The sequence below is a fragment of the Oryzias melastigma genome, linkage group LG4 (assembly GCF_002922805.2).
Source record: "Oryzias melastigma strain HK-1 linkage group LG4, ASM292280v2, whole genome shotgun sequence".
NCBI lineage: Eukaryota > Metazoa > Chordata > Actinopteri > Beloniformes > Adrianichthyidae > Oryzias > Oryzias melastigma.
The window spans coordinates 26,236,073-26,256,362 of NC_050515.1; the positions used below are offsets into that span (position 1 = coordinate 26,236,073).

At 39.7% G+C, this 20,290-nt stretch overlaps 1 protein-coding gene across 1 annotated transcript in view; it reads left to right on the plus strand.

The window, feature by feature from the left end:
- The window catches only part of lpp (LIM domain containing preferred translocation partner in lipoma), a gene marked incomplete in the record, with an annotated part of 191,134 nt that overhangs the window by 62,699 nt on the left and 108,145 nt on the right, over positions 1–20,290 (plus strand). Inside the window, 2 exon segments of the mRNA XM_024279088.2 lie at positions 10,646–10,749; positions 17,932–18,054. Of these exon segments, the coding sequence (XP_024134856.1) occupies positions 10,646–10,749; positions 17,932–18,054 (227 nt within the window).

Genomic DNA, 20,290 nt, shown 5'->3' on the forward strand with positions numbered 1-20,290 from the left:
AGAATTAACAGGAAATCCACTGACGAGTGTTCAAGTGTCCCCAAAGACACCGCAGGCTCATGCTCGGGGTGCAAACAAAGACAACTTTTATTTAAGTAGAACACAACATACACTGTACTTTAGCTTGTACTGTTTATTCTGCAGCGTGTGCAAAGCTGACTCAAGTGCATGGTGTAACTGAAGCTGTTTCACAAATTCCTTTTTTTTATTTTTATGGTCAAACATTTTTGAATATATATATTTTTAAGCCTTTATTGCACAACTTCTTGTTGGCCAGTTAGTTAGTCAGTTAGTTTTTAAAATAAACGTTTTACTTCCTGAAATTTGCCTGACAGTTTAAATTATTCTGAACCCCTTAGTGTCTCCATCCCATCTGTGGAGCGTGTTGCGTCTTTGACCAGAGGAAGTTTACATTCTGAGTGAGAAGATGCTCCTTTTGGTTGCATGTACATCTAATGGTGAGATTTAAGGTGCAAGTACTCGATAAAGGTTTAATAAATAAATATACATGAAGTCACGGGACTGCTCTATCACTTAAATGTCAGAAGAGAGAAAATTCCTGTGCTGGCTCTGACACCAAGGAGCAGCGGCAGCTGAAGCTCTGATGTCCCTCCGGATATTTGAGCCCCATTCCTTATCTGTAAACCTGAACCTTGCCACCCTTTGGAAGGGGCACATTTTGGTCGTTTGAATTCGCAATTTCACTCTCTCGGTCACTACTTAAAGGTCATCTCCATATATGAGAGGTGGAATTTAGATCAGCCGGCAAATTGAAAGCGGTGCCCTCTGGCAGGCACCACACATTAACCGGACTCTTTCATGGCCACCTTAAACAGTGTGGACTCTCATTCTTTATGTTAAGAAAACAGTGTTTCTGTTAACATGTTGACTAGTGGTCTTCAACCTTGAGCCTCCAGATCTTTTTTTTTTTGCTACCCCTGCTCATTTTACTGCCCATTAGCTGGATTGGATGATTCAAGGTTTGGATTGACTGATCCAGGTAATTAGAAACAGGGCAGTTGGACATGGATGTTTGGAAGACAATCTGGATGGTAAATCTTAAGGATCAGGGTTTTTAGGACCACTGATGTAGATCAAGGCCTGCAGAGTGAAGTGCCCAAAAGGGGTTTTAATTTCAAATACGTCCTTCTCTCAAAATGCACATTTGATAGACAGACTTAGCAAGTATCAAACTGATCTTAAAAGTCTGCTCTGTTCCAATTTTGTACATAAGGTTAAGTCCTTTAATTATAAAATATAAAACTAGTCCAGTCCTATGGAGGCTATCTGGTCTTCTGTAAAGAGTCTGATTCTCATGGCATTTATGGAAACCACCAGTCTCCAGCTGTGTTATTGGTCGTTGCCTGCTGGGACATTTATGTTTGGCTCAAATTTACACAAGTTTATTAAAAATAAGCCAGGTGGCTTGTTTTATAAGTAGATCAAGGCCCACTTGTGCCAATTTGTAATGATTGAAAGTTGAAACAGAATCATTATCATAATTACAATCATGTTCCAATATTTGTTTTATTTTATTAAAATGTATGAATTTTATTAAAATAAAAGAAGGAATGAAATGAAAATAAAACTAATGATCAATAAAAAGTGTAATGAATTACTGGGACCACGTTTTCTTTTAGCTGAAATCAGTGTTTTGGTCAAAGGAGGTTACTATGGTTGATCATTGTGGATCCACGATTACTTTTCTGTTTGTTCTAAGAACTCTAATGCTACATTCACACCGGGCATGTGATTCAAGGACAAACTTTGAGTATATGGCGTTGGCACTGGACAAGCAGTTCTTTTGCTCCTGTTTACTAACACATGGCCATCACCTACAGTTGAAAGAGGCTCGGTGTGGAATATTTTCAAATCTCGCGAATCTTGCTTCAGGTTTTTCTTTCACAGCTCTATTCCAATATATTTAAGACTTGGATACATTTCTCTTTCATGATTAATTTTAAACACTTGGCACTGCTATGAATTAAAGTGGACGTCATCCATCCGTCACCAACAAATCAGAGTTTCCAATTGGTCAAAGTTCAACCTGGTTTAACCTTCAACACATGTTCAGTAGCAAACCCAAAAGTGGACCTAAAAACTTACAGAGCAATACATGAACGCAAACTTTTTGAACCCGGATGCCTGGAACACTCATACACATGCTTTTCCTTAGACTTTTCATTGGAAGTGGTTGCATGCTCCTTTTTGCAGAATTTCAGAAAGGCTGTGATTGTATGAAATTAAAGGTGGCCAAAATGATTAAAATAATCTACAAATCTAAAAGCCTGCCGTGTAATTGGTCCAGACCTAAGTCTCTCATCACTACCTGTTTTGTTCTTTTTTAAATATAGTAATTTGACGTAACAGTGAAACTTAAAAGTTATGAGGATTCTGTGCCTAGTTCTGCCAAGATAATAGGTTCAAATGCACCATCAAGAAAATTCATAAAAAGTCCAAGTTTAAGTTCCTATCTGTGAACATGGAAGACAAGTAATAGTCACATGGCAACAGTCTGAGCGTCTCCAGTGAAGGATCTCTGCTTTTGGTCGGGTTCAGTCAGTCGGTTTTGACCTGAAAACACCTCAAGAACCACACACATTGCTATCATTGTTTTCCTGTGTACTCTCCTTCTGAATGTATCACTTACTGTCATACATACTTTGTCTGCTTCTCCTCCCATGTTAAGCTGCAAGTCGCCAGACTGAGTCTTCTATGCTTAACGGGAGATCCTCTCTCCCATGTTTTTAAAATCGTAGCTCACTCTTGTATACATATCATGCCAATTGCAAAAGATGGAGTCGAGAAGCCCATAATTATGTCAGAACTAAGCTCTAGTACTCCGGTGCTTAAAGATAAGCGTGAACAGTGTATCTGTTACCTTTGAACCAGCCATTACTTTTATTATATTGGAAGAAATCAAAGTCTTTTGTTGTCCTTTAACAGCCTCGAGGTTATCAGAAAACAACAACCAATGCCTGTTTTTAAGCAGTACAGGGTGTAACAAACACTTAAAAAAATGCGGCCCCAAAGATTCGGGGTGAGTGAGTGTACGTGGCCTGTGTGACCCCCTCAATGCGTGTGACCCATGAAGGAGGTTAAATAACTGAGTCTGTCTAGTTTAGAAGGAGGATGCCTCACAGAGGAGGCATCTGCAGGGACCAAATAAAGAAGCCTACATTCCCCAGCTGAAACTCTTAGGTCACTCTTCACTTTTTCAGTGAAGTCAACGTTCTGACACCAACCTTGTCCTCTCTCCTCTGCCTTTATTTAGGCTCCACGCAGCCAGAGTAAATGATAACAGACCGCCCCGCCTTCAGCCATAAATCAAATTCAAGTTGTTGAAAATAAGCGCACACTCCCTGCATTTTAGGATTCCTCAGCTCTGCTGGAAACCAAACCTTTCAGTGAAATGTTGGCGGTTTTATGCGAAAGGCAGTCTCACTCTGAGCCAACCTTTGTCCTAAGTCCTTACAGGCCAGATGGTTGCAGATTACAAATGTGAACTCCAATGTTTTTTGTACATATGTAAATCTGTTAACATATGCTTCAGCATCCAATCTTCCTTCCACCACAAAATGTTCTAATCCTCCAGCAGATTTACTTTAAAAAATACTTCTGGTCTGCTCTTTTTCACAACTTTTAGAGCAGTAGATTTGCAACAAGTTAAGAACCAACCAATCATTAGTCATATATGGTAATGCAAATGATAATGATTAATTTATGGGAAAAACAAAGTTTAATATTAGTGCAGAGTCACAGCAGGATCCATCTCCACCCTCTCTTCATCTCCTCACCAGTTCTCATGTTCCTGATCGATCTTATGGTCTCTCAAACAACTTTAATCACTTATTAGGATTCCTCGTTCACAAAGCAGCTACTTAAAAGTAATTGCTCAATAAAGAGATGGGAAGTTGTCGTATTAAAGAGGTCTTCCCGCTGCTACTCTCATTAGTGCCCACTTGAAGCTTTCATCTCCCCATTGTCACAAATGGAGCGGGCTTCATTCACAGCACAGGAGCCGTCTCATGCTGGCCGGCACAGCACCACGCCAACGCCCCGGCAGAACAGCCAGCACTCGCAACCTCAACCCTGCCTTGATTTCATTCATTACAAATAAAAATACCGGATGACGCAAATGAGGTGAAGTCTTTTTTTTGTGACTTAAAAGCTGGGGCCTCCAGCTTGGTTGTATTTTTCAGTAAACACAGCTGGTGATGGCCGCAGCAGGGAGCCAGTAATGGGCTCCTGGGCCATTTAATAGGAATAACAAAGTTATATAGTGAACATGAAAAATAACCCAAATGGCATTAAAAGGTTATGTTATATTCTACAAGATAACTTTGTTTCACATTTTAGAAAAAAAACAAAACATGTATTTGGCATGGGTGTAAATGAGTGCTGCATATGAGCGTTCATGGTTCACCTCAGAGGCAAGTGCGAAAGTCAATTGAATGGAGGAAAGGATTAAAAGTCCATATATTGCTAGGAAAAACATGAAGAACTGCCTAGGAGAAACTAATAACGGATCACAAAACTCATGGTTCGGATTGTGTCAGGGTTTTAGGGTCATGGTTCGGATCATTTTTTGGATCAGTAAAAAGTAAAAAAAACAACAGGAAAAAAACAGGAAAATAATGGTTTAAAATTACCTTTTGAACCTTTAAACATATATTATGTAATATATCATATATTATGCTTTCACACAACTTTGAACATAAACAAAAATATAAAAACATGTAGTTTCCGATTACATTTACATGTTTTGAGACCAAATCCACAAAAGCTGAGAGAACAGAAAGCTTAATATGCATTTTTTCCCATTATGTCACCCCTCCCAATGTCCAAATTAAATATTAAATGAAAAAGTTGAAATTAAAATGTCATTATTTTTGTTGGTATTAATTGTAGAATTGAAACTAACTCTGGGAACATTTAAATATTTCAAATAATTATTACTATCTGTAGTACATGTAGTTCATTATTATTATATCATTATGTGCAGGTGAGCTGCTTTTCCAGCTGATTTTTGATCCTTTTGGCTTGCCGTACTGCCTTCCCCTGATGGCATGTCCCTGTTGCAGGGGCAGCTGTGGTACACGTGTGGGCTGAACTGTGGCTAGTGATCTCTACGGTTCACGGATTATCTGTGATCAATGTCAATGATCCATTGCACCCCTAAGAGAAACAATAAGAAGTTTCAAAATATCCATCAAGACAAACATAGGAGGACGTTCAGGCACTTATTACAACAACAGAGGATTAGTGGGAAGCGTCTGGTTTCTTCTTTGTCTTTTTGTCCCTAATCTTGGTCAGACGAACCACTCCGATGTGAGAAGTGTGTGATTTCTCTACCCAGTGTGATTTACTTCTTCCTTTAGTTGGCCACTGAGTGTTTGTGTGCAGACAAACCAAACCAGACAAACATATTCACTGTGTTTTTTTTCCTTCTGATAGTTCAGGTGAAACGGCAGGTGTGAAAGCTCACCCAAACTCTGGTCTGGGTCAAACAGGTAAATCACGGTCCCAATGGAGATTAAGGATTTCCTTTCACACATCCAGACTTTGGAGAGATTCTCTGTATGAATTCTCTGTGGAACTTTTAATACCAACGAGAGGAAGCAAACCAAAGGAAGTGAATGACGAAAGTGCAATTTATTATGAGTAGGGAAGAAAAAATAGCTCAAAGCAAATGTAAGAAACAAATAAGACAAAGTTTGAAAATGTCTCCTGTGTAAACGTGGTGTACTGAGGAGGTGCAGGCATGTGTTGTTACATGACAGTCTGTGGTTTAGCGTGGGCATCTGGCTTTCTTCTTTCTACTTCTTTTTGTTACCTGTTCAGGCCTTTATATGCTGACTCCAAGTCAGCATCTGAAAGATTTTTCAGACAGTTTGGTTTGCCTCAGTGTTGAGCTTGCTCCAAAGAGTTTCAGCTCCTTTTAAGTCTGTTATGCTATGTACACACTGGGCATGTGTGGCACCTTCTAGAACGTGCTGAACGTGAGTTCTTTCAGCATATGGTGTTCACAGGACTGTTGCTACTCAAAACTAGCGTCTGTACTCACAGTTGGAAGAGGTTTGGTGTGAAATGTTGAAGTGCTGTAAATCTCATGAATGTTGCTCCAGGCTTTTTCTTTCACAGCTTTATTCTGACAAATGACATGAAATGAAAGACTTTAAATCTGGCCAGGCACAAACTGCAATGATTAATTTCTCCTTTATGATCAATTTCCAAACAACTGATACTTCCGTGTTTTGAAAAAGACGCTACTCATTGGTCACTGCCAAATCCGAGCTCCTAATGGGCTAAAGTTCAATCAGTTTAGCTTTTGTCGTTCATTCAATGACAACATGTTTTGTACGTCAAGGCCAAACAGTGACTTAAAAACTTGCATAGCGTCGCGTGGAAGGGAGAGTTTTGAACACAGAAGCTCGAAATGTTCACATACGCATGCTTACATAGACTTTTCATCGGAAGTGGCGGCAGGGAGGAGGGATTCTTCTTTTTTTGTTTTTTTACTGTTTACCAGCACTCGTCCGCTGCCTACAATAGTTAGAGGCTCGTTTCACAAAGCCAAAGCAGTGAACATTTTGCTCCAGGTTTTTTGTTTTCACAGCTCTGTTCCTAAAAATGTTCATCTTGGTGTCATTTTAATCCAAGCGAGAAAAAAACGGCAATTCATATTTTTTTCTTTTGTGATCATGTTTACAAGAATTGGTACTTTGGTGTTTTGATGCGGACATTACCACAGCTCAATACCAAATCCGAGTTCCTGATTGGTCACAGTTCCTTATTGCTGCATTTAAGAATGAAAAAGTTCAGCCAATTGAATAAATGCCCGATTTGTACGTAGAGCCCGCGACCAAAAGGGTAACCAAACCCTAAACCATCTTTTTTTTGTCTGTTGACCTCTATAAATGGGGCTTTAAAAGTGCTGTCTGTTTGTCGTTGCCAAATTTTTGACAAATTAAAATAATCTTATTTAATTCTTAAAAAAATATTCAAAAACCGTCTGTGTTCTGCCCCTACAGGTTGAAACGAGGTATTACATTTGAATTTCGTGATTGGTCAAACCATGTAAGTTCCTCGTCATTTCAGAAGTCCAATGTCATGATCTGCAGCTCCAGTAATGATAACAGTCATCCCCCCAAGCTCCACCCCTCTGACTGGATTTTCATATTTTAGCTGTGGGTGGAATCAGCCTCCAACTTCCCTGTTTGGTTACCCTTTAAGTACTTGCATAGTGATACACAATCACAGGCGTTCAAGACGTGGAAACCTGGAATTATGGTCTACAGGCGTTTGCATTGACTTTTAATTGGAAATGGCTGCTTGAACGCAAGTCGACTCAGCTGATCTGTATGCACCCTGAATGTAGCATCAGGGTGAGACGTATGCAGATGTCAAAAGATGTATGTGGCACGAAATAGAACCCAGAATTGATTAGGTTTATGATTTTACTTTACCTAAGAAGAGTATCTAAAAATGTTAGGTTGTCCTGTGCACAGCAACATCCCAGGAGTAATGCAGGGTTTGAACAACTCGGTAACAACACCACCAACTCGGTCAGAGACGTAAGAAGCTCTGATTAAAAAATAAACATGAGAGAACAGGGACATAGGAAATCTAAAGAAAAGGATGTGGCAGCGTATAAATATGGTTGCAATGTGCAGAGACGCACTGTGCATCATCGAGGGGGGAAATATGTGGCTTAATACAATATGCGTGTGTATAAATATAAAATGGTAGGTGGTGTGAAAGAACTTACTGCCTCAATCTCTGACCTTTAATGATCAACTTTGATGCCATCTTTCAAAGCGGTGAACAGTAGTTAAAGTTTTCTTTGAAGTTGTTTTTTCTGTCTTTTTTTTTTTAGTTATGAAATTGACATTTTTTATTAAAGTTGAGGCTCACAACACTAAGCAATGAATGACCAGAGAGGAAAAAATGTAAAAAATTATTTATTCAGATAAATCGTTAGATATTTTTAACTGTAAGAATTTGCAGTTTTCTGAGTAAGTTTCATAGTTTAATTAAAATTACAAGTTGTATTAGAAATCTATTTCAAAATCAGGCAAATAGGGTTTTGAAACAAAATATTAAAAAATACAACAACATTGAATCGTATTGTAATTTGGGGAAAAATGGAAAAATCTAAGTGGATTTGATTCAGGGTTTTGATATTCAGCCCTATATCTCATATATATACATTTTTTGATCTGCATTTTTGTTTTCCACTCAACTCACACAGTCTTCAATACTGAGTTATGCATTTTTTTAGGCTTATAAAATAAAGTAAAATATAATTTCTATCTAACAACACAGTGTGTACAAGTGCTTAAAAATTAGGACAAACTGTGTCCTTTAATTAGGCATTTTCAAGTAAATAGTATATTTTCCTACTTATTTTAAAACTGGCATTTAATATGAAAGTGCTCTTAGTACATTTAAGAATATTTTCCGAATGACTTTAATAAATCCATTTGAAAAGACTCAAACGTTCAAGGACTGTTTGTTTTTGAAGGTTCTCTCAGAAATGTTTAAAATCAGTGAATCTGCAGGATGAAAAGAAGCTTTCCTTGAATGAGGTTCAGCTTTATTCCTCTCTGGTTGGTTTCAGAAACCAACTGAATCTCTGCCACGGAATGAGGGACTATTTTATCTTTCTGCAGACTAAAGCAGGTTTCATTTTCCCACTCCGTTATCTCTTCAGCTGCGTGCAGACAGTTGAAAGTTTCTGACAGCAGAGCTCTAATGTAAAGAAATAAAGCTGCGCTGTGGCTTGTTGTAGATGAGTAATCTCTCAACTCCTCCGTCCATCGGATCGGTTTCTTGCAACAGTTTTCTTTGTCTTTTAGTTGTAAATCAAAGAGATTCATATCAGACAACTCTCACTGCACTGCTCCGCTTCAAAGCAGAAGTGCTTTATGAAACGTTCATTTATGAAAATGAGCCTGACATTAGCTGTTTCCAAAGGTTTTCATTGCAGTCTCCGAGGTTTCTGTGAAGCTTCAGCACTGACCCTGAATCAGTCACACACAACCTCAAGGTTGAGTGCAGTCATTTGAGGGAAAGCTGCTTTGAAGGACTTCAGGGATCGTACACACACACACATCACTGCAAACGAAAACACAAACACGTTTCCATCCCAAATAACTGGCATGATGACGAATGCTGGAAGAATAAGGTCACAATAAGCACAGATGCTTAATGATCCCTATCTGAGCGCCAACTCATACTCTCCACACGCAGAACAGTTGGACTCTTTCAATAAAACACTAACAACTTCCATGAAATGATGGATCCAAACATGTTTGATGTGTACATGAAACTAAATGTTTTCATTCCCTTTAATCCCAAAGTTACAAGTGGCTTATACTTAGACAGGAAGCTCTGCTTTGAGGAGCAGAGCAGCGGTCTGAAGGGACCTCGCTGCTCTCTGGAGTTTTACCGAGGTCACTGGATGTTATTTCACCAACAGTTGACATGAAACACACGGGAGGAGGATGTAACGCAACCTTGGCTGTTTCTCGAACGTAGTCACGCGCCGCGTTATCCGCCCATCTTCCGCCGGTTTCATGGAGGCAGCATAGAGGCGCTCTTAATTAATTTGGTCAGCTGCCTTGGATAAACTACACTGATGACATCAATTAGATTCTAATGAAAACAGATAAAAGCCATGGAAAGCAAATGGAATTTCTAAACAGGACTCATCAAAGACGTGAGTTGGAACAAATTCCCATTACGTCTCATAAAAGCCTTTAATTTGCAAAGCTCATGTCTGGTTTGGTACTTAGAAGTACATGGTCAAGTGATTCAGTGTAAGTCCTGTGCTGAGAGAAGCCAAATCAGAATTTAATTTGGCACCAAATTCCTGATCCTGTCTGAAACATGTGGCGCGATGCAATCCTTGGATTAGCGCTGACTTCTGAACCGCACATTAGTCTTGTTACTCCTCTTCTGGCAGAGCAGACACCTCATCAACATGTTGAGAACACGACATTTACATTTTCAATTTTGGAGCGAAGGGGGGGAAGCACCACCATGCTTTCTGCAGATTAAACCCAAACTGTTGCAATTAAGTCTGTCTGTCTTAGTGAAGATGCTCGTCCACTCTCCTCTCTAAAACATGTCTGATGCTCCAGTTTGACCAGATAAATTAAGACAAATCAGTGTTTTAGCTGCTGATTTTGGTTTGTCAAACTGAATAATCTTGCTGTTGCCTTTTTCTAAAATTTTGTGCATTATTATTTCTAAGTCCCGACCTCCTAAAACCATCAAACTCCAAGGAAAAGATCTGCATTTGTACCTCTTTAAAACAGGAAATGACTCACAGCTGCAGTAAATTATTGAACTAATACACTCATTACATCCAGTTTATTCTGCATGGCTCTTAATACGTTGTGAACTTCGCCTTTGACTCATGAATTTGCAGATCCTTTGTGGCAGTTATGATTGTATCCGAAGCTTCAAAAACCTGCAGATGTGTCGTCTGCAGCTGCAGGTGCTGCAAAAGAGGCGTTCGCGTGCCAGCTCGGCAGTGCAGACCCCGAAACGTGACGCTTTAGCTGCAGACAAAAGGGGAAGTATTAAATAAACTGTTTTTGTTTCTCTCTTTGCTGCGTGTCTGTCTCCATCCCAGCGGACCTCCCTCCCCCTCCACCACCTGTCCACGAGTCCGCCGGCCTGCCGTCACCACAGGGCTCCTTCCCTCCTCCGCCGCCGATGAACTCTTACGATTATCAGGTGAGAGGAGGCGCCGAATGGTTTTAGGGTGCTGAGCTGAGTTCAGCAGATCTTTCTGTCCTGGGCGCACACACACAAACATTCCACAGTCCCTCTCAGCGCTCTTACAGGATGGATGGTAGGCTGACACCTATTGGTGGAGCTCGGTCATTTATCTCTGCCTTGCTTGTCATAATACCCGCAGGCATCTGGCCCCTCTGGACTATCTGGCCTGAAGCTCAGCACTTGACCTCTGCAGAGATATCTTCCCTGCGGTTCACATTCCTTTGTTCAGTGTAAGCTGCTCCAAAAAATCAAAAGGTCTCTGCGAGCGCTTTCATTTGATCCGACCGCTCTCGCGCCTTTAATGTATGCTCTCTTTGTAAGCGCCGAGACACCACGTTGCATCATTTAATCAAGTTATAAAACGTGCGCAAGTTCATGGCCCTTCGCACCCAATCTGTAAATAGTGGGGGCTCTTAAGCACTCGATCATGTGACGCCCTGACTCTCATGTAAACAACACGCACTTTAATGTTTCAGTCGGCTCAGCCTGTGGAGCTGCTTCCCTTTAAATCCTCGGTGCTCGCAGAACTCAGAGAAAGAGACGCTGAATTCAGAACAGATGATAAAAATTTACCCGCTTTTCCAGAAACCTACAAGAACTTTTTGACAAAGCAGCAAAGCTGTTGTTTTAAACCAGAGCCCGCTTTGTTTTTTTTCTTGCAGAATTGCCATTCTGTATTTCTCACAGGGCTCCCGTTGATCAGTCCTGATCTGACTCTTACCCTCTTTGTTCTCTGTCAGTTTAAGATCTGTGCATGAGTCAGGGTGGCATCTCCTTTAATGTGGAAGGTGACAAGAAGTTGCCTAAATATGAAGATGCGTTTCCAAGAAACCTTGCGGTGCTGGGTTTAAATGAAAGTATGTGGCTGTTGTGATTTTTGTTTCACACTCTAAATATACTTCACAAATTACTCATCTGAAGATGTTGTGAAGCGAGTAGGGCTGCTGCTTTTGAAGCAGACTGTTTTTCCTTTGTGCTTTGTAAATCATTTTGTAGTCCTCCTAACCTACAGTAACTGTCTTGTTCAGCAAACACAAGCCTTTAAACTTCAAACATAGCATTTTTCAATTCTTTATTTTGTAGGTCGCTTTCCATTGTGTTTAAAGGTTACTTTGCATATTCTGCTTGTCTGTTAAACTTGCTTTACCAGTTCTATAGCAACCACGGCTGCCTCTCATTGGAAAGCCCTCCTGTTGACTGTCAGTAACTAAAGTGCGTCTTTCCTCCATAAAAAGTATTTACTGAATTTAGCTCTTTTTCAGCACACAACACGATGACAAAGGAGGAACTGTTTTGGAGGGCTGTGCCTCCAACTATGCCTGGTATTTCTGGTGACATTTTCAAAATATTTGGATAAAACACCAGAAGCCACTCAAACTTCAGTGAATGTGACTCTTCTAATTCATCATTCATCCTCTTTTGCTACAGATCTTGTCTTTAACAGTGCATTTAAAGCTTTGTTTTAGAGAAGGGTCGCTCTTCTAAAAGAATACATTTGTCTTCAAGAGGCAACAGATTTGCCTGAATTTATTTCCAGGTACTAAAAAAAAAATACTTGCATTAACTGAATTGGTTAATGCATGTTTTCCTCAATAGGAGTCGAGGGTTAAGGTTAGTTAGGGGTTACCATGAGTCTTACAACAATAAACAAAAGACACAAGAAGGAGCATTTGTGAAGCAGATCTAAAACCCTCATCAAGTAATTAGTAAATGAATCTGCTCAGCTTTTACTAAAAGTTGAGCTGTGTGTGCGCATATATTGAGATTTTAGAAGAATTTGGTAAAGATGACGGGATAAGAAGCCACTTGGAAGATGGGTCTCCTCCATGTTTAAGGTGGAACTCCAGAGACTTAGCCGATGTCGATGTGCTGCATATGTGGCATTCTGTGGCGGTGATTGACTGATTTCTGACCAGCTTGGAAAACCTGCACTAAATAGATAACAGGCTAGAGTTTGTTTTAAGCATGCTTTTACTTTGAAGTGAAACCATTGACTGTATATGAGAACTGGATTGGGTAACCCCTCCCCCTTTGCGGTCCAAACAGGAAGTTCCTGCTTGGTCTAAGGATACAAAATCCCATAAATTTTCATCTAGAAATACTATTCTTGCTCTGATATCTTTTTTTAACATGCTTTTGCTAATCTTAATTTTTTGTCATGATATATTTTCTGTAGTGCAAGTTATTCAAGTTATAAACTGGCCAATCGGGTGCCTCAATAAAAGTACGAGTCTGATACGAGCTTTTAAAACATTTGATTGACAGATTCTCCAGAGCCCGCTTTCAGTGTTAGGGGTGTGGACTTCCAACAAGCTCACTCCTGATTGGTGAGATTAGTTGCTATAGAAATGAGAGCAACTCGGAAAAACCACTGCTTACTCATGTCGTCTGGCTCCAACATGGTGGCATCAGTATTACAAAAAAATGGTGACTAAATTGCATTTCATTCGAACCGGAGGCAAGTCGTTTTCTATGGGTCACATCACACTCACTCGGTCCAGTTTTCATATACAGTCAATGTGTGAAACCACAAACGACACAGCTATGATAAAATGTCAATATGGCTTTTCAAATGTAAACAAACATTGTTATTATAACAAGCCATTAAAGAAGTAGACATTTTTATGCCTCATATGTTTGATGTACAAAAATCCAATGTTTGAAAGTGTTTAAAAAAAAAAAAGGGAGAGAGAAAAAAAATCATTAAATTCAAACAAGCGTTATGACTCCTAGTTGTTGAATGACAACTTCATAAAGTCATAGTGCACTGATTCTTTTGGTTTTGGCAGTGATTCAAAATTTCATTTTAACTGACAAAGTGGGACATCGGTTCATGAAATACATTGATTTTTTTTCTATGAAAAGCATATTTTTTCTGGCATAAAATTTACTATCCTGTCGTTTTTTGTGGCAAAAATGACTGAAAGTTCCATTGAAAGTACAAAAAAAATCCTGTTTAACTGTAAACTGAATTAAATACATTCAGTATTTTTTGCAGTAAAACCAGACCTATTCCAGGTTACTTTTTGTACTACATGCATATCATCCAGCGTATTCAGCAGCTCTGATGATGTCGGAGCTCTTGAGTAGCTTATAGTGGAAGCTCACAAGTTCGATGCTCCACTCATGAATCCGGGACATCGCACATTGAGCGAACACAGACCGAGGACAACACAGTCTCTGCATTTCTGTCCCGCTGTGCAGAATTTCAATGACACTCTTCATGAAATGAATCATATTTTTCTTCTTTTTCTGCAAATAAAGCGGTTATAGTTCTGCAAGTTCTGGCCTCTGGAAAAGGAATGCAGAACAGTCATCCAGCTGGTTCACTAAAGCACAGCTTGATTTAACACAGTTGATTCTCTGGTGCTAAACCTATCACAATAAGTCCTTCAAGAAATTGAATATGTGTGCATGAATGTGCGTGTGTGTCTGTACCATGCAGTTAAAAATAGAGGGGGAACACTGGTCATGTGATCGTGTGATTCTTTGGAGAGTCTCTGTTATTATCAACATGGGAATCTGCCATCTTCATAGTGGTAAACTCTCTAATTATGCTGTTAAAATTCAAGTCCTAAAATTCCCTCCAACCCAACATGAGTGAATTTTTGTTTCTGTTACAGATGCACCCAAAAGCCTTCTAGAATATTCTGCCATAAGTAACTCTACACCAGGTGTCTCCAACCCTGTTTATTGTGAGCTACTTGCCTCACTTCAGTAATTGTTGATTAGCTGGATTGAGTGAGCATAGTGTCTGATTGACTGAACGCACTTGATCCAGTTGACCAGTAACCATAGACTATGAATAAAGATGGACAAAGAGAGTATGACGTGACCCATAAAAAATACCTTACCTCAGGCTGTAGCGAAATGAAGCCAATTCAGATGGATGTCCACACAAACTGTTCTGATTGTCTAACTTCCTAATTTCTGACATTCAGGCTGGACACTTATCACTTGAACAGCTCTAATAGCTCCTTCAGCAGTACACGGGGTTTTGGGGGGGTGAAAAAATAGAAAATCCGTATGACACATCTGTGTCACATATTTTACCCTTACTTTTACCCTTGCATAAGTTTTGGCTATGACCTATCACCCGTAGCATACCCTTAGAAAAGTGTGAGATCACGAGCGATCTGTGACCTCGATATTTTGTGGGGCCACTGGCGTGTCCCGTTCACGTTTGCCCATTTTTCCCCCTCAGACAGCCTGACTTGTCAAGGCAGTTTTCTGCCAAGGAAATCCACTCACTGATTAAGCTGGTTTATTTAGTCGATGTGGACAGACCTTTTTCTGCACTAACATCCGGTATCCTGATTTCCCTTCTCCTCCCATTCCTAAATAGACACATTTAAAATGAAACTTTGTTTTTTTTCTGCAAAGAAGGTATACTGAACCTCACTTCTGGGGTGTTTAAGGAGGAGTTTGCTTAAACCTGGTTCTTGTTGCAGTTAAAAAGAAAAATCAAACAGTCAGACACTGATTTGCTGAGCTTCTGCGCAGCATCAATATAAGTTCTGACTGCCTTGTTTCAGTATTTTCTAAAATCTTCAGAAGAACTCACAAATACTATTGGCTATCCTTTTGTTAGAGGCATTTTGCCTTTGAATGTCCTCGATGATTCACTTAAAAAAAGACTCCTGGTCAGTTTTTAAAGGTCTTTTCCCCCAAAAAAGTAACTCTGACCTACAGTTTACTTTATCCATTCAAGCTCTGCTGATTTCTTGGTCTAAAATGAGAGCAGAACTGCTAATTGTCAGAAAAGTCCACAGACTTCGGTGGAAAAGTCAATTTTTTTCCCTCCTCTTTAAACTGGATGATCTGGGATTAAATGGTATTTATGAGCAGAAAGGTTCTCTTCATCACCCAGGGAGAAAGACGTCTGGATTATGACACATAAAAGCCGAACCTTTACACACAGGAAAAGACAAATCTCTCATTTTGGCTCATGTCCTCATTCTGAAGGCCTACACGGCAAATTCCTCCACCAAACAAAGACGGCCATATTTCCTTTCATCCTCCTCGTCGTGACCGTTAAACAGGTTTGCCTGTTTGTTTTTTTCTTCTTCCACGTTGGTTTAAGAGAAGCTATTAGCGTTCGGCTTTGTTTACCCCCACTGGTGATTGCCTTAGATGTTTTTTTTCAGCAGCAGGTCTGCTCCAAATGGAGGCGAACCCTGCCTGCAATGGGTTTTGACAGGTAATCCAAACACATAACATTAGGATAAGAAGTAGTCACTGATCCAACCAAGTCAACGAGCTCCCACGGGCAGCTGCAAGAAGTCCTCTTGGAGTTGCCTCAAAGTGCAGACAAAATAAAATAAAAAGAGGAGAAGGAATAGGGGACATTCCTGGGAGTTTTGTGCATGAACACTCATCATGTATTATGATTTTGTCTAATGAATCAGAAAAGTTTCAACGTTTTTAGGTCTGATCTTTTCTTAAAGTAAGTGAAAACATGTGTGGTGTGAGTAAAGAGTGTAGAAAGGGATGAGAGGTGTTCTCTACAGTCTATCAGAAGAAGCGTTGCTGCTGGAGTTTCTCCCCCGCAGACGTCTCTGTCTGTCTGTTGTTAATCTGCCCTTTTTTTAAAGGACGCGAGTGGAAGCGCAAACTAAAACCGTGTCAGAAGTTTCAACTAAGCAGCACACTGGCACATTTTTGTTATTGAAGGTTTGTCATTAACTTGAGCTTTTTGTCAAAAAAAAGAAAAAAGGTTCATCAACCTCAATGCCCAAAATGACTGATTTCCATCATGCTCTGTAACTGATAGGATTTCTGTAAAGCACAATGTGGTTGACTGAAAAGGTCATTTAAGGAAGGACTTCTTCTGGGGCGTGCTGCTAAAGGCAGATCTCCAAGCTGCTGAGCTGTAATGAAGCTTCAAAATCTCCTTTTTTGTTAAATATTGTTGTGAATTGATATTCATAAAATTAAAATTCCTATTGTCGTATGTGAGAAGTTTATTTAACTAATTTCAAGAGAAACAAAACTCCATCCATTTATGTGTTTTAATTAAATCAAACCTTTTCTATCTGCTTTTCTTTGTTACTTTTAATAAACCTTTTTTTCATGACGCGGACCTGTACCAGTACCCTAACCTGGTACCACGTTCGGTACCTCATCTGGATGGTTGGGGACCCCTGATTAAATGGGAAAAGTCACAAATTGGGGACACCCAGAACGGCAAAAGTGACACAGAGAGGGACCTGAACCATACGTCCATATGACAAGTTGGTAGAGAGAACATGCAGCTAATCCAGAATATTTCCTCTGTTCAATCTGCATTTGAAGAAAGGTTGACCGTCGTTGAACTTGGTGTGGAAAACATCTCAAATGTTGCCTTTACCATCATCTTCTGGATGGTGCTTGGATAAATTTTACACTCCCCATCAGTCTGATGTGTAACTGCAAAAAGAAAAGTGGTTTACTTTCATTACAGAAACCAGCACAGTGTAAAGAGGCACCTTTCCTTTATTTTTGTTTTTAGAGAAAAAACAAAGTTCAGAACAGAATTTTCATTTATCAAGTTAGGAAAATAAATAAATGCAAAAAGACTGTCAATAACATTGAATATTCCTAGTATTACAAGTAAATTAGACCTCACATTTCATGACAGCTTCTTTTTTTATGGGAAATTAAAATTGTTTTTTTTTCTTAAATGTTTTTTTTTTCTTGCACATTTATAATCAAAAGTGCCTTTTTATTGTTTTCATTAGCAAATATTTAGATTACTTTAAAATATGAGTCATTCAGTCAATCTTGATTCAATAAAAGAAGAGGTGATGTGGAGATGTTTATTTACCAATATTTTGCCGATTCGATTGCAAAGTTAGTCTTGGCAAAAATCTAAACGCAACATGATGTCTAAACATTCAAAACTACAAGAGTTTCTCTGAATATCAAGTACTGGATTAAGAGGCCGGAGTCTACCAGAGCTGCAGACCCAGAGAACCTGCAGAAAGAACAGCGGCGCTCCCATCAATCAGACCTTTACAGTAGCATGAAAAGACAGTAAAAGACAATGACAGCCCACTTGATGTTTAAAGAGTCTGAGAGCGTGAGGATGACAGTTCACAGTGAAGGCAAAGTGTCTGAATGTGCTCTGAAGCAGCTGTGCTGGATGTTTCCTGACAGATGAAAGGACCTGAGAAGACCCTGGAAGAGCGGCGCTCCAGTCTGGATGCAGAGATCGACTCTCTCACCAGCATCCTGGCAGACCTGGAGAGCAGCTCCCCCAGCAAGCCGCGCAGCACGCAAGTATGTCCCCGACGAGACTCGGCTTCTCACGAAGACACATGCACCTACAGTCACTGATCCAGTGCAAGCAAACACTGCTTTAGTGTGGTTTTAGAAGCAGTTGAGATCCAACATTTTATTTGCTTTACACTTTTTAAAGAGAAAACACATCTGACATTTTGACATTCTCTACCAATCTGAATGAAGTTGTCTTTTTTAAAGGATGAGATGAAGATCTATTTATTATCTTAAAATGTGGACACAAAAATAAACTTTTGCAGAACCACAGTGTGAAATGGGATACTGTCTTAAGGTGCATTCACACCGAACGCGATACGTGTGACAAATTTGGGTGCCCCGCCCCTCTTTTGTCGCGTGGCCATTTCACTGCTTGCCGCTTGAGAATAAATGTGTTCTGATGCCACGGCCGCATGTGGGAGGAGCTACCAGCTCTGTCTGCGGATATCTCACTTAGAATGACTAGGAGACACATATGATGTTGAGGAATCAGGTTTATTTATTGTGAAGAGAATATCAGTAATCGTGTCTCCATGTTTAGGTTTAGGATTATTATTAAAAGATTATTAAAATAAATATTATCAAATATTATTAAAGGATTTTCACGGTACAGGCGCTGAGTTTTTGTGTCTTTGTGGCTGAGCTTGTAGGCTGATTGTCTCGTATTCATCCAAGGGGGGGGATAATATAAGGAGACCTTTTTCTTTTTTTTTAATGTCCCAATGAAACCAGAGCTAGCTAGGGTTGGGCACTATTCAGTTCCGGTGCCAAAGCAGTTCTTTGGTTTTGGTTCCTAATCTGTGCCAATTTCAGTACTTCAGTAATAAAAAATAATGCCTACATATTCCCAAATCAACACAGTTTCATTCCCAAGTCATCACATATTGACGCATGATCAAAACCCCCACGTCAAAAATTGACATTTGGGTGTCGTCGTTTTTTGATGTGCTGGCTGTTCCTATTAAATCAGAGCTCCCCAACCTCCGATGGCCCGCCCCTCTTTCACCGCGTGGCCATTCCGCTGCTCCCGCCTGTCAACACATATATATATATTTTTTTCTATAACAGTACCAACCATGAGGAATGCTCTCACTATTTGGGGGAAGTTTGCACCCAGAGAGTGGGAAGACAAAATGACGGAATTTAAACCACAGACTGATGATGCAACTTTTCAAACATTTCAATTGTAAAGACCCTTTGGTGGCGTTTTTATTTAATTGGTGACAAAACGAGTCGTGACCTATATAATCTTTTGATTTTAAATGATATTAAAAGCAACTCCAAAAAGTCAAAGCCTTGGGCAGTTCACTAAATAGTTTGACACACAATTAATGTAGGACATGCGAAAAAAAGAAAGGGGGGGAAAGTAACCAACTGTGTTTGGAGTAAGGGGGCTCATTGAAGCTCTCAGCAACATGCAGATCTGGTCTCCAAAGAGACATTCAGGAAAAGGATGCAAGCGTGAAAGCATGCTCGCTGTGAAGGGTCATACTGAGATTAGATGTTCCTCTGCTGAAGTGCAAAATTCTCTCAAGTGTTAAGGAGTTTTTATTATTCTGTGGATATTTTCCTGGGTTGTTCACATGTCTGAATGTTGTTCTGCTTTCGTTACTAATTAAAGGATGCATACGTTAGACTGAGAGCAAGAATAAATAATTGACACGTCTATTCGTTTAGCCACTGAAGATGAGCTTTGCGCTCATGCAAGATGCACATATTGAGATCCACAGGCTCTTTATGTGAGTGTTTATCTATGTTCGAGAAAAACTGCGTATTTGTAGAAAAAGGCACCAGACAAAGTAGTCCTTCAGTTCAGTGGCTTTTATAGTAGAAAACAAAACTTAATGAGTGCTCTATAAACTAGGAATTATGCAGAAAACATGCGAGAGACAGAAAATTAGGAGCAGAGATGTGAAGTGATGTACAATGAAGTTTGATGTTTGATGGGAGGCAGTAAAAAACACATTTTATTATTGTAAACTGGCAAGGTGTTGACAACTGAAGTAAAACAGCTGTTTGTGGATGTCGTTTGGGCTATTCTATCGTCTGTTTCTGAGAACTGGACCACTGTTACCACTTAAAAGCAAGCTTTGGAGAGTCTGTCAGTTTCACATGCTTTTATCGAGGCATCTAATTGGTCAGTTTATAACTTTAATAACCTGGACAACAGGTGAAAAAAATAATTAGAATTTTCAAGAGCATGTTAAAAATCTATTTCAGCAAGAATGGTTATTATGAC